Source organism: Anastrepha ludens, chromosome 2 (assembly GCF_028408465.1).
Source record: "Anastrepha ludens isolate Willacy chromosome 2, idAnaLude1.1, whole genome shotgun sequence".
Lineage (NCBI taxonomy): Eukaryota > Metazoa > Arthropoda > Insecta > Diptera > Tephritidae > Anastrepha > Anastrepha ludens.
The window spans coordinates 104,473,658-104,486,497 of NC_071498.1; the positions used below are offsets into that span (position 1 = coordinate 104,473,658).

General features: G+C 35.9%; 1 protein-coding gene and 1 long non-coding RNA gene across 3 annotated transcripts in view; one reads left to right on the top strand and one right to left on the bottom strand.

Annotated features, from left to right (window-relative positions):
* Positions 1-12,840, bottom strand: part of LOC128855000 (protein serrate) — a 147,831-nt gene that overhangs the window by 54,517 nt on the left and 80,474 nt on the right. For both annotated transcript variants that reach the window (XM_054089539.1, XM_054089538.1), the window contains 2 exons: positions 7,885-7,939; positions 6,166-6,481 (listed from right to left, as the gene is read on the bottom strand). In XM_054089539.1, coding sequence (XP_053945514.1) covers positions 6,166-6,481; positions 7,885-7,939 — 371 coding nt within the window. The remainder of the gene's footprint in view (positions 1-6,165; positions 6,482-7,884; positions 7,940-12,840) is intronic.
* Positions 1-12,840, top strand: part of LOC128855001 (uncharacterized) — a 31,418-nt gene that overhangs the window by 9,663 nt on the left and 8,915 nt on the right. The gene's annotated exons all lie outside the window — the stretch shown is intronic.

A 12,840-nucleotide genomic window follows, 5' to 3' on the forward strand; every position in this document is an offset into this window, starting at 1 on the left:
AAATACCGTTAATACAATAACAGCAACAAATTAAACCATTGCTGTCAAAATTCTGAAAACAGCCATTAACCGCGAAATAGAAATAATCAAAAAATTTGTTATGGAAAAAATCGCAGCGTTAATATAATAATAACAGCAATAACAATAACAACAGTGAGAACAGCAAGCGAAGCAGCAATCCTCGTACAAACTAAAAGCAACAAGTTGGCATACATTGGCGTCAACAATATTACCACCGGAGAATTGGCGGATTTGCGGAGTGGTTTTCGTTTTCCTATTTGCCGCTTATTGTGCGGCATTTGTATTGCATTTTTACGTACATACAAACATACATAGTCATGCTTCTAAAACCCTTGCTCTTATTTTTAGATTTATTTTTAGCTGCTCCCATGCTTTACAGTTGTTGCAGTGATGTCTTGCGATTTATTTTTATTTACTGTTTTTTTTCTATCGGCTGCTGCTTTGCTGCCGTTGTAGCTGCTGTTTCGAAGTAGTGGCAACAGCAGCCGCAGGGCATCTCAACAGGCCATCAATGTAAGCGCCCAGCAGTTTTGGGCTGAATCGGAGAATCGGTTGCTACAGGAGCTGTCGAACTTCCAGCTGCTGCTGGTGCTGATGCTGCCGCTAGCTGACGCTATCATGCCGCACCAACCAACCAGCCAACGGGTTGATGAGCCTCGCTGCTCTTTACGTTTGTTAAATCGATGCCTTTACATTGTCGCAAATGCGCAAATTTAACAATATCAAACAAATTCGCTTGTTCGTTCCATTTCATTTCATTTCATTTGCTGCTGCCGTCGCTGCTGTTGTTGTTCCGCCGATCGACAGCAATTTTCCCGCGCATAGTTGTTGTTGTTGATCGGCGCTATTATTGCCGCAGTTTTTAGTATTCGCTTTCGTGTTTGCAATATTGTTATAGTTGTTTTTGCTATTCGACTTGCCAATGCCGTCAATCGCTGCTCAATTACCGGCCGACTGTGTACCAGAGGCCTTTCTGTGGTGGTTGTGATTTGCAATAATGCAACGCAGCTGGATGCCTGTACTGTATCATTAGTTGTTGTTGTTGTTGTATTAGTAGCATTTGCTGTTACGGCCAATGTTTTGCTGTAACAATAATCGGTTTCGTGTGCGCGCCAGCTCCAAGTGGGTGGAGCTTTCCGCCTCTTTCAGCAACCAAATCATCCACGAACAACTCCAGCAGAATGCCACTAATAGCGAATTTAATTTGGTTTTTCATTTGTGGTCCACTTGTGGCTAACAAAATGCTGCAATATAAAAAATTGAGAAATGTTGCAATAGCAACAACATTTCCTCTTCCATCTCGTCCTCATCCTCAACGTCAGGATTCGTAATCAACATCAGCCAACTGGTAGGTGCAGTGTTGGGACAGCATCAAATTTTTTCCTAACACGCTTGGTTGTAATTGTAATTGTATTTGGCTTGTTGCAACTGCCTATAGTTGAAATAGCAGTGTTACACTATGTTTTTTAGGACTTTTTCTATTAGTGTGGCATGCACGATTCAACGTTTGTAGCCAAACTCGAAAATAGTGTAACACAGAATACGTGATTCCGCTCTGGTGGTACTTTCCAACGCCATACGCCGCCTCTGCCTTTTCGCTTGCCAACTGCCCGAAATATGTAGCAAAACAAAAATGAGTTGCGAAAGAACTGACTTTCAATTGAGAGTTACGGCTCAAGACACGTTACTTCTTTGATGCGTTCACATTGCGCAGCGTGGAGGTTGGATGCATCTTTCAGGCTGCAGAATATTTTTGAGCTCTCTAAAGGCCAAATGGTCGTTGCAACGTTATCCGCAGCCATGACGAATGATTACTTTTCAGCTCAGATGATGACTGGGTGCATTGTGGCTAAGGTTATAATTAATTGGACTTCTTTGCAATTATTTGTGGTCTACATAGAAAGTATAATAATCTAAGATTTCATTTCGGAATTTCAAAAAAAAAAAAAATTCGTGTAATTTTTCTGGGTCAGTTTTCATAACCATTATGAAGGTGAAGAGGAAGTAATTTTAAGAGGAAAAGGAAAAGAAAAATAAAAGAGAAAGGGGCAGAAATAAAAATAATTAAGAGTTCAAAAAAGGGAGAAAATAAAGTAAATTTAAAAATAAAATAAATGTAAGTTACTTTAGAAGGCGATAAAAACAGAAAGCTAAAAAAAGAAGATCGATTATTATAAGATGATGGAGAGAGGGTGAAAAATAACGCGACATAGAACGAAGCTGAGAATTGAAAAGAGGAAAATAAACGTAATGTTAAAAGTTACAAAGATGAAAGAGTACAACAACCAACAAAAAAAATAAATTATCCTATTAAAAATTTGGGCAAAAATTCGTACAGGTGCTCCTATTTAGTTAGAGATTTTTTAGTTAAAGACTTGTTAGTTAAAGACTCTAGGATGGTACTGAATCCTCCGTTTTGTCCAATTGGCTCGTTTACGAGATAACGGTATTTGAAAATTTCCCTTCGCGTCGCTGAAACCTCATTGAAAAACAAACTTGCAACATATTTTTTTAAATTGAAGACATTTAAGTCTTATTGTGTGTATGTAGGTGTAATATATCATGCAAAAAATGTTACGGTACAATTTAATCTGTTTTGTATTTAATGCTTTTTTTTTTAATAAATTTGCCTAAATTTTTACTTTTTTGTAAACTCTTTCAGTTTTAAAGCTCTTCTGCTAGAACTTTTTCAGGACTTCATATAACCTCAGTTATTTATACAATAAAATGTCGAATCACTTCAACATATGATTTATAATTGTTTCTAAACGAGCTTTCAGCGGCCCCAGACTCATTTTCATGCACCGATAGCATTGTAGCAAATGTAACAAACGCCATTGAATGTAGAAGAATCTAATTAAGTAAGATCAACTATCAAAACCTTTGCCCAAAAAAGATCCGAACTCAGAGTTATTAAAAAATCCCTAGATATAAAGTTAAATCACAACGAAATTTGGAAAATAAAAAGGGGAAGATAACATAAAAACGAGTCTAGTTGAGGAAAAAGTTACGTAGAGATGTAACAAAACGAAGAAAAATGAACAAGATGTAGAAAAAGAATAAAACTGAAAATCATAAAAGCATATTTAGGGTGGTCTAGAGTCTTCAAAAAATCTATTTTTTTTTTATATTTCGAAAGTAAAGTCTTTTAAGAATATACTGTAAAATTTTTGGAAACATATTCGCAGTACCGCCGATTTTACCGCCGATTCTACCGCCGTTTTAACAGGTGGAGTCAGATTCTGCTGCATTAATGGTCCCATTTAAATGGTCAAAACTTTAACTCAATTATCTTCAAACTACTTTTTTGGAACTGGTGAGGTAAAAAAAAAAACTATTCAACCAAATAGTTTGAAATTTTAATATGTTGTTCCCAACATCAATGGCTATCGCCCGTACTATTCAATTACTTCGTATTATTTTTATTAAAAAACTGAAAAAAAAAAAACGATTTTTAGAGTGTGAAATTCAAAACCGCGCCAATTTGCTAAATTCTTCTACGGGACATAACTACAGTCATACTGATTAATAATTTTTTTGGGTTTCATGTTTTAGATAAAAAGAAGAGCCAAAATGGACAACACCGGTAAAATTTTTCGGGAGGGTCAATTTCAGGACCATTTTGTAAATTATTAAAATTATTTTTTTTTCTTTTTCGTATATAAAAGAAGTTAAATAAAAAGCCTAAAAAATTTAAATATCTTTTTTTCGAGCTCTAGACCACCGTGACCCCTTAAAGAGAGTAACAAGGAACTAACTACAAGTGAATACCCACAGGATGAGGTGGAAAAGGTGGAGAGTGAAAAAGGAAGAAATTGTGGAAGGAGGCTGGAGAAAAATATAAGAAAATTACTTAAAAGAATATAATAATGGAGGTGAAAATGGAAGGAAGACAGAAATCTTGTAGGGAGTATAGGGATGATGTAAAATGAGGTGGAAAAGAGAAGAAAAGTATAGGAAATGTGACTGAGAAATAGCACGAGCAGAAGAGAACTTGAAAAAATAAAAGGAATCAAAGAGGGACGATGAGAAAAATAAGGGAATCGAATGAAGGAAAGAAGATTAGGTATTAAGATAAGTGAAGGTGGAAACTGTACTAAGCGAGATAAATAAATATTGATGACAATATGATGAAATAGACGGAAAAAAGCAAAAAGGAGGAGGAAAGCGAAGAAGAAGGGAATTTACAGAAAAAATTATATTTAGTAAAAACTATGAAAATAAAGCAACAAGAAAGGGGGCAACGAAAAGCGTAGAAATTATCATACTCGTAATATATAAAAATGGCGAAAGAAAGCTGGAATTGGAAGTATAAAAGAAAAAACGAAGAGAAAGCGATAGAAAAAAGAAACGAAAATGGAAAAGGAAGTTCAAATAATACGGAGATGGAAAAGCGTGCGATAATTGGTGGAAGAGAGGGAAGAGAAACGGAAACAGGATAAGATTTAACAGAAAATATAAAGAAAGTGAAAATGTAAAAAGAAGAGGAAGAAGAGGTAGTAAGAAGAACGCAAAAGAAAAGGAAGAAGTTGAATACAAAAATATGGAGAAAAAAGGGAACAATATTATATTTCTGAAAAAATACAAAGAAAGGTAAGAGGTAAAAAGAAGCAAGGAAAATGGAAAATGAAAATGTAAAAATAAGAAGAAAAAGAAATTGTAAGAACGAAGAGAAAAAAAGGAAGAAATTGAATTCAGAATCACGGAGCGGAATAGAAAAAAATATTTAATAGACATGCAGAGAAAGAGAAAAGGTAAAATAAAGCAGAAATACCACGGAGATGGCAAAAGAGAACGTAATATGAGTAAAGAAGAAAAAGAAAAGCGGAGACGAAGGGAAAATAATATTTAAAAAAATATAAAAAAAGTAATATGGAAAAAGAAAATAATGGAAAAGGAAGCACAAATAATATGGAGATAGCAAAAAAGAACGAATACTTGAAAGGAGGCGGAAAATGAAATTATTTAAAAAATACAAAAAATTCAATAAGCAATAATAACAAAAATTAAGATTTTAATTTCAAAACATTGATGTGTCGGATTTTTGAAAAAAAATTTGAGATAAAAAAGTATTTTAGCCGTAGTAGCATCTTTGAAAAACAAAAAAACCCCATTAATTTTATTGAGAGATGTTGGATAGCCGTTTTGTAGAGTTCCACACATTTAAAAAAAAAATGTATAAAAAGCCCGGTCAATTCAATAAATAGATTTACTAATCTCAAATTTCTGGGATAAAAAGTAATACTGTCTCAAGATGAAAACTTTCAATGTATTTTTATCGGAATATGGGCATTTCCACCAGATGGTTCACCGCAGTCAAAATATTAAAAGTTAATATAATTACATAATTTGAGTACATCTTCATAGGCGCAAAATTAATTAACCTATAGGAAGATTTATAATTTGTGCAAATGGCGTCCTACGTCATTCATATTTCACACTTGTGATTCTGGACAGCTACAGTATATAAACAGAGCACGCAAAGGTTAAAATACAGATTTTCTTCAGTTAAAGTGATTCGATTGGGTGTTAATCAGTTGTCTAAATTTAGTTTAAGTTAATAGACGTCGATCACCTGCAATGTGACAGCCAAAACCATTGGAGCATTGTTGCTTTGAAAGTCTTTATCTATGTATTAGGATAGCATTCTAAGAATGTGTTTTTAGTGTGAAAAATATAATTATTTATGACCTAAAACTTAATATTCTTTAGAGACGTAGTGAGGGCCACAGCACTACCATATGATTTTTCTTTCGCTAAGTATTTGCTAACCTTAAAAAATATTGTTAAAAGTAGAGCACGCCTACATGCAAACATACAAAGTACGGCATATATGCGGAAATCTCACAATAGTTCATAATTTGCATGGCGCCTCACAGCTTTGCGAAATATGCGTCGCACCATCACCTAACCCACTTTCAACACTCACCGCGCTTACGAGTGCGCACAGAAGTTGCAATTATAACTGTTTGACAATTAACAATTTCTTATGAGCTCACATAAAAGTTTTACACTGTTACACTCTCTTAGTTCAAATGTGCCATATATTATGCGCTTGTATGTGTGCATAAGAAAATAAATATGAAAGAAAAAATAGTTGTATATGAATTTTACTTAGTAGCCACTCGAATACTTAATACTTACTCACAGCCGCCGGGTTGTTCACATTTTCCATGTTTGGGGTCGCAGCCGGGCCGACAAATCGCCTCCTCACAAGTGGCGCCCTTCCAGCCGGGCACACAAACTTTTTGTCCCTGCGCACCGCAATTGTAGTGACCGAATTGATCGTCGCGCGGCCGACAGAAAGTCGTACATGTTGTGTTATAGTACGTAGCGGAACATTGCACTCTGACCCGATATGTAATACGAGCATTCTTGCCAATGTGATCTAGTGTCTTCCATTCGGGCGATGGTAGGATCACGCCCGAAAATGATGTTTCTTCAATTAACCTCTCCGAATCTATGATTTGATGAGCCATTGTGTTGAACGGGCGAACATTTTTCGCATGTTGTTTTTGTTTTTGTTTTTATTGTTGTTGCCGGGGTTGTTATAGTTGAGTAAAATGTTTAGATTTCAGTATTGGTTGTTGTTTTTTTGTCGTTTGGTTTTCGGTTGCATCGTTTTTTTTTTTTTTTTGGTTTTGTTATTTGTTTTTTCGTTGGTGGCGTTGATGGTGGCAATTTTTTTCGACAACCATTCGCATAGTTTGTTGTGCAAATGTTTGTGATATGTGTCGTTGTTGCGATTGCGGTTTGTTTTTGCATTTCCGCGCGATTGTTGTTGCAAGAATTGTTTAGAAAATCAACATTTGGTTTGGTCGCAGCGACAGCGACAGCACAAGTTCAAGTAAAGTACGCGGCGAACGACGGTAACAAGCAACAAGAATTGCAAACATAACAACAACAACAATAAGTAGCGGCAGCACATATTAGAAGGCAACAAGAGACAAACGATGGTACATTGTTGCCCAAATAATCGTTGGTTTAAGACGCCCAGCAGTCGAACCACCAACCAGCCAACCGCCGAGTAAACAATCGTATTGAAATGAGGCATGCAACATTGGCAGCAACGCCACGACAAGAACAACAAGACAGCGCATGCAACATAGAAAAAGAAAATAGAAAGAAAACACAATACGTAAAAAACATTGAAACGAAATGTAATGAAATGTAGAAAATGTGTTAGTCCCAAGTCAACTGTCAGCAGTTCGTTGCTTAAGTCTTCTGTTTTTCCTGAAACTTTTTTTTAAAGTTTTTTCAACTTTCTGTGTGTTTTAGTACTTTTTATAAGATTTCATTATTGTTTTTTTGTTTGTCGTATTTCAATAGTCGAGTTATTTTCTAGAGTAGTACGTAATATATTCCGCTTTTGTTTTTTGTTTTTGTCTGTAGTAGCAGCTTGTTGTGGTTATTTTTGTTGTTAAGTCATTTGGCGAATTGTCACCAGCGCTAACGCTCGCACTGGGTAAAGTTGTCTAATTAAAACTCCCAAATGACGCGTCGCATTGCCACAATTCCACAATGATAACAACAACAATAACAATGCCAATGTAACCACCAGCACCAGCGGCACCACCAGCCCAGGCGATAGCTTGTGGCTTTTATTGCTGCCATTCCGCCACACATTCACCAACACCGCCAACTTTAATTTCGTCTTTTGTAGTAGCATTTTTTACTTAAGCTTATTTTCGTTTTTTGTTTTATTTAAAATTTTGCTTTTGTGCTTGCTTGTGATCGACCATTTAGTCGCTTGTTTTCGCAAGCTAATCGTGTTGTCAAGCAGGCGCTCGCCAGCACTGGCCTGGTGGGTACCTGGGGGCTTCTGGTGCCTTGGTGGCATTTCAATAGTTGCCGCATAATTACCTGGGTACGATATGTTGTACATATCCAACGCCTGCAATATCAGCGTAAACGATTTCTGCAAGTGAAATGAGAAAAAAAACAAGAAAATCAGAAAACAAATAGAAATTAAACTAAATGAGGTACGAATGAGCGAATGTACTAATCTACAAATGTTTGTGTGTATGTATGTTCGTATGTATTTTTTTGTTTTGTATATATATCTATGCATTTAGAAAGAGTAGCCAACTAGCTGTACTGGGTTAAATGAGGTTAAATTATTTTGTCAATTTGTTGTTTGTTTCAGCTACATTTTCGTGTTTTTCCTGACTGTTTTAGTGTTAAGTTGGTATTATTTTCTTTAGTTTTTCGCCTTCTGTTTTCAATGTTTGAACAGAAACAGTAGCCAATTGTAAGTGACGTTAATTGGCATTTACATAGGTATTTGTGTCTAAGCGAATTCATTCCAATGGAAAGGAGGAACTGAATTCAGAGCGAACTGAAGCTTCGAAAATCAAATGAAAGTACTTTAAAAAGGATATACTGTGGTCGCGCGTTTAATGGAAACTATAGAAATAATATTATTTTTAATTTTATTTTTTCAATGCGAGTGTCTGATGCTCGCGCATTTTTTCAAGCTAGAATATCAGTTTAGGCTCTTTAAGTGGTAAGACCACGCTGACAGCATGAAAATTACCCGGCTTCCATTAATGTTTTTTTACAAAACTATTACTTGTAGAACTTTTTCACATTTAGTACATGTGACGTACTTAAAAATTCATTCAAAATTTGTACATGGCTCCACGTGAAGCAATTTTTTATAGACACTTCAGCGTAAAAACCTATAAAGCGAAGATAAATAGGCTTTTTCAGCGTTGTTTGGTATATACCATTTTCTATACTTCTGAAACATTTTTAACGGAAACATCTTAAGGCATTTTTTCAAATATTTACTTAAACATTAAGCAAGCAAAAAATATTTAGTTTAAGTCTCACTCGAGCGTGTATTTCTTATATTAGCTCCATTTCGACAGGACATTGCAAAATTATTTTAATTTTTTTCTGATTTCATCCATTTGCATAGATGTACTAATTATCTCTCTATATATATAAATAAATTTATAGAAGGTTGAGTTAGGTTTAAATTCTTTTTAAAGTTTCCATCAGCATAAAGATGCGATGCAAGAATTTTTGCGCTCGATCAAATAGCGAAGAATAGCAAGAAAAATAAACAAAAATGTCATAGTTGTTTACGGCATGAAAGCCAAAATCAAAGTGTTTTTATTTTACAGCTTTGTTATAGAGTAAAGTAAAATATAAGATGTTTATGTTGCTAGAGTGACCTAGCGCTTTAGGTCGTATCTGAACAGTACTTGTAGATGATTTTTACGAAAAACTTGTTCATACAAAAAACAAAAACAAAAATTGTACGCAATACTGAATGGAACTTTCATAACAGAAGCAGGCTAAATATTTTATTCAGCTCTCCAGAAAATCATCAAATGAATTCCTCTCACTGGATATTACACCGAACATCGTAGTCTCTGTTATCATTTCAGCAAACTAGAATTAGTAGAGTAGAAACAAGCATCTGTCGTTCTTTGGAACTGGATGATGAAACTCCAGTTAGGTTAGGCACTATGCCAAGCTCCTCCTCTTATTTGTGACATGCGAATTGATGTTTTTCCACAAATGGGACCTACAGTTTTAAGCCAACTCAGCACGGCAAATATTTTTTATGAGGAATTTTTTCATGTCAGAAATACACTCGGAGGTTTGACATTGACTGCCGAGGGGCAACCGCTATTAGAAAAAACTGTTTCGTTACGGAGATTCGCACCAACGTCTTCCAAATGGTAGTCACGCACGAACCCATTCGTCTACGGCATATATATTGCGTCGATTGAAAATCTAACATGCAAAGACATCCAAAATTTGAAAATAATGATAAAGAAGAAATAAAAGGAAGTTGCTAAAAATATAATAATAATGATGAAAAAGATCATTTCCAAATAGTTGGCTTTGAGATTAGCGGTCCGTAAAACGGGCCTTTCACCTGCGATGTCATATTGTAGAATGCCAACATCTCGGCAACTAACACCACTAACGCCGCCGTCACCACCACTGCCATAGCCTCCTCGTGATTTCCGACATACATTGCAACGAGAAAAGCTCTTGCGAAGAAAGCAACGCGACAAATATGCTGACAAAGCGCCTCCCATCCGAGCAATGATGATTACCGATTGCATTTAATATGCTAATGTTGTTTTTGTTGTTGCTTTATTGCTGTTGTTTGACTGCTGATCATAATGCGTGCTGCGTTGACTGCATCTACTTTGCTGACGACGAATTGCACACGAAGATTATGCACAGCCAAAGCAATTAAATTTCAACAACGTCGCGCAGCTGGATGCCAGGAAACTCTCATTTAAGTCCAGTCAAGCTGGCGGCTAGGCACGCAGCGCGGAATTGTTGTGCAAAAGTGAAGAGTTGTGCTGACAAACCGCCAGTGAATACACATGAAGGTAGATTACTGCGGTGGAATGTAAAGTCTCTACGACGGCAGACAGACAGAATATTCATTTCCCTACCTTTTGAGGCGTCCAAAGTCGCTGCGATGGCAAGAAAAGTGGAATGCGAATTTCGAAATTGATCTACGTAGCGAATCCTAAGTAAATGGGATTTGAGCGGATTTGCAAATCTACAATAAAATGCCAGTAGAAGAGCTTAGAGAAATTTTGCGTTGCAGATCGTGCTCATAATGTTCGTACATATGTCTGTACACGAGTATTTATGTAGAATAACAGCTAGCGCGAGCTTGACCATTCTTCGGTAAACTTCTGATTTCTTTCTTTTCTTCTAATTTAGCAGACGTTGTGTATTTTCTACCTTCTTGCTATATATGCAAACAAAGTTACTGCCGGTGATTCGTGTAATTGGGCGGTGGGACGCGTGTTCCGTTCATATTTCAGCTACGATGGCGGCGACAGCGAGGTGGTTGCAAGTGCAACGTTGTAAAGTTGCAAGTCGCTGACGTCGTCGTGCCGACATCGTTTCTTCATTGTGGCAACATAACGCGCCACAAGTGGTTTGCATCAATCGGCAATTAAATTAGTTACGATTACGATCGTGTCATGAGCAGTGATGGCTACACGCCACGCCAAGCCACACCGCTCGCCACCTCCATACTATGTTTTCTTTGCGAATTTTGCTATGCTAGCGCACAAGTTATTACTTATTATGTGTGCAACTGATGCAATCGCATTCTCTTCGGCTGCTACCGCCATCCCCTCTTCTCCTGATTGGTGAGTGATTTTTTGAAAGCGTAATAAATCAAGCACTTGTCTGCTATGCGCTTTGCTGTTGTTGCTGTCGCTGTTGATATTGTTTGTGTGACACTTTTGCTGTTGTCGTTGGCACATTTGACGTTTCATTAGTTCCTTGAGTTCGAGTTTTTTGGATGTGCATAGGTTGGTATCTATGGTTGACAGTTTGGGTCATTTGGTCAGGTTTGACAATTTGACGTGGTAAAATTTACGAATAACTATTTCCTATTGGTGGGATACGAACAGTTTCTAGGCACGATGTCTCTACAGTGAAATTGAATGAATGGTCGCAGTGTAAGAAAAGGTATAAATATTTGTGTGAGCGTTAAAAGCTAAAAAATGTACATAAAAAAATGTATGTATATACTTGTACACAAATGTATTTCTTTAAAAGAAAAATTTAATGATCCCATGATAGCTCTTTGGAGTTAAGTTTGGAGATAATTTTTATGGAGGTATGAGCGCAAATAACGATTTTAAGCAGCCGCCCTGGCCGAGTTTGTGCATGACTAGTCCCGGATGGGCCCCTTTTTTAAAGCCCAGTGCGGACATGAAACACCAAAGCATAGAAACAAGTTTTCTCTAGTAGCAGTCGCATCTCTTATTGCATTTCTGCCCTATAAAAGCGTTTCGCGAACACCACCTGCCGTTCAGTACAAAAATGTAGGAATTTTCATTTCAAACACATAAAGTCAATCGGAGAAGAAGCTTGGTCAATGGCCCAGCAATGGAGATATATGATGAAGTCAATTATATTATCATTTGCTGTAATACATATATATATATATATATATATATATATATATCTATTTTAAACATACAATTGTGTGCACTTATTAGCAACGCGATATTTTGACCAATTCTTTCTACTTTTTTATTTTTTTTATTTTCGTAAATTGTTTACAATAATATTGTTTATTTTACCGCAAATATCATCAAACATGTAAACGTTTTAAATTTTGGCAAAGATTTATAAAAATTAGGCAAAGTTTCATTAGATTTTCAAACCTTCAAATCAGAATTTTTACAAAATTTTCGAGTATGCAGTTTTATAGCGCACTGATTTTCAGTCTAAAAAAGTGCAAGTTTTAAGTGACTCAAAAACCGCATTGATTTTTAACAATGTTTTTGTTTTTTGCTGGCGGTCTTATTCATGTTCTCTGTATAATGAATGCACGTCATTTTTTTATGTGAAGCAAATGCACGACAGTGTTTGCAGAAAAATTATCAAAAGGTGGAGAGATTTTGAGCCACTTTAGGGTAGCAAACCTTACTGCAAAATTTAATAGGCTGCAAACTGCATACCTAATTTTGTTTTAAGTGTGATTAAAAACTTTGAAATTTTCTGGAAATTTTCTAGAAATTTATATATAATATTTGTAACAAAGTTTGAAACTCTGATATGTTTTCATACAAAATCAATTAAAATAAAAAAGAGAAGAAAGTAGTCAAAATTGTTGAAAATATCGCGTTGCTAATCAGATAGACGTAATCGGTGGATATTGAACGAATGATCGCAGCACCTTGATGTTGATTCTTACTGTGCCAAATTCTTTCAAGTTGTGTACACTTGCACACAAATATATTATAAAATGTAAAAGAGAAAGTTGCCTGGCATGCGAGACATTGACTCAGGTATTCAGACATTTTGTAG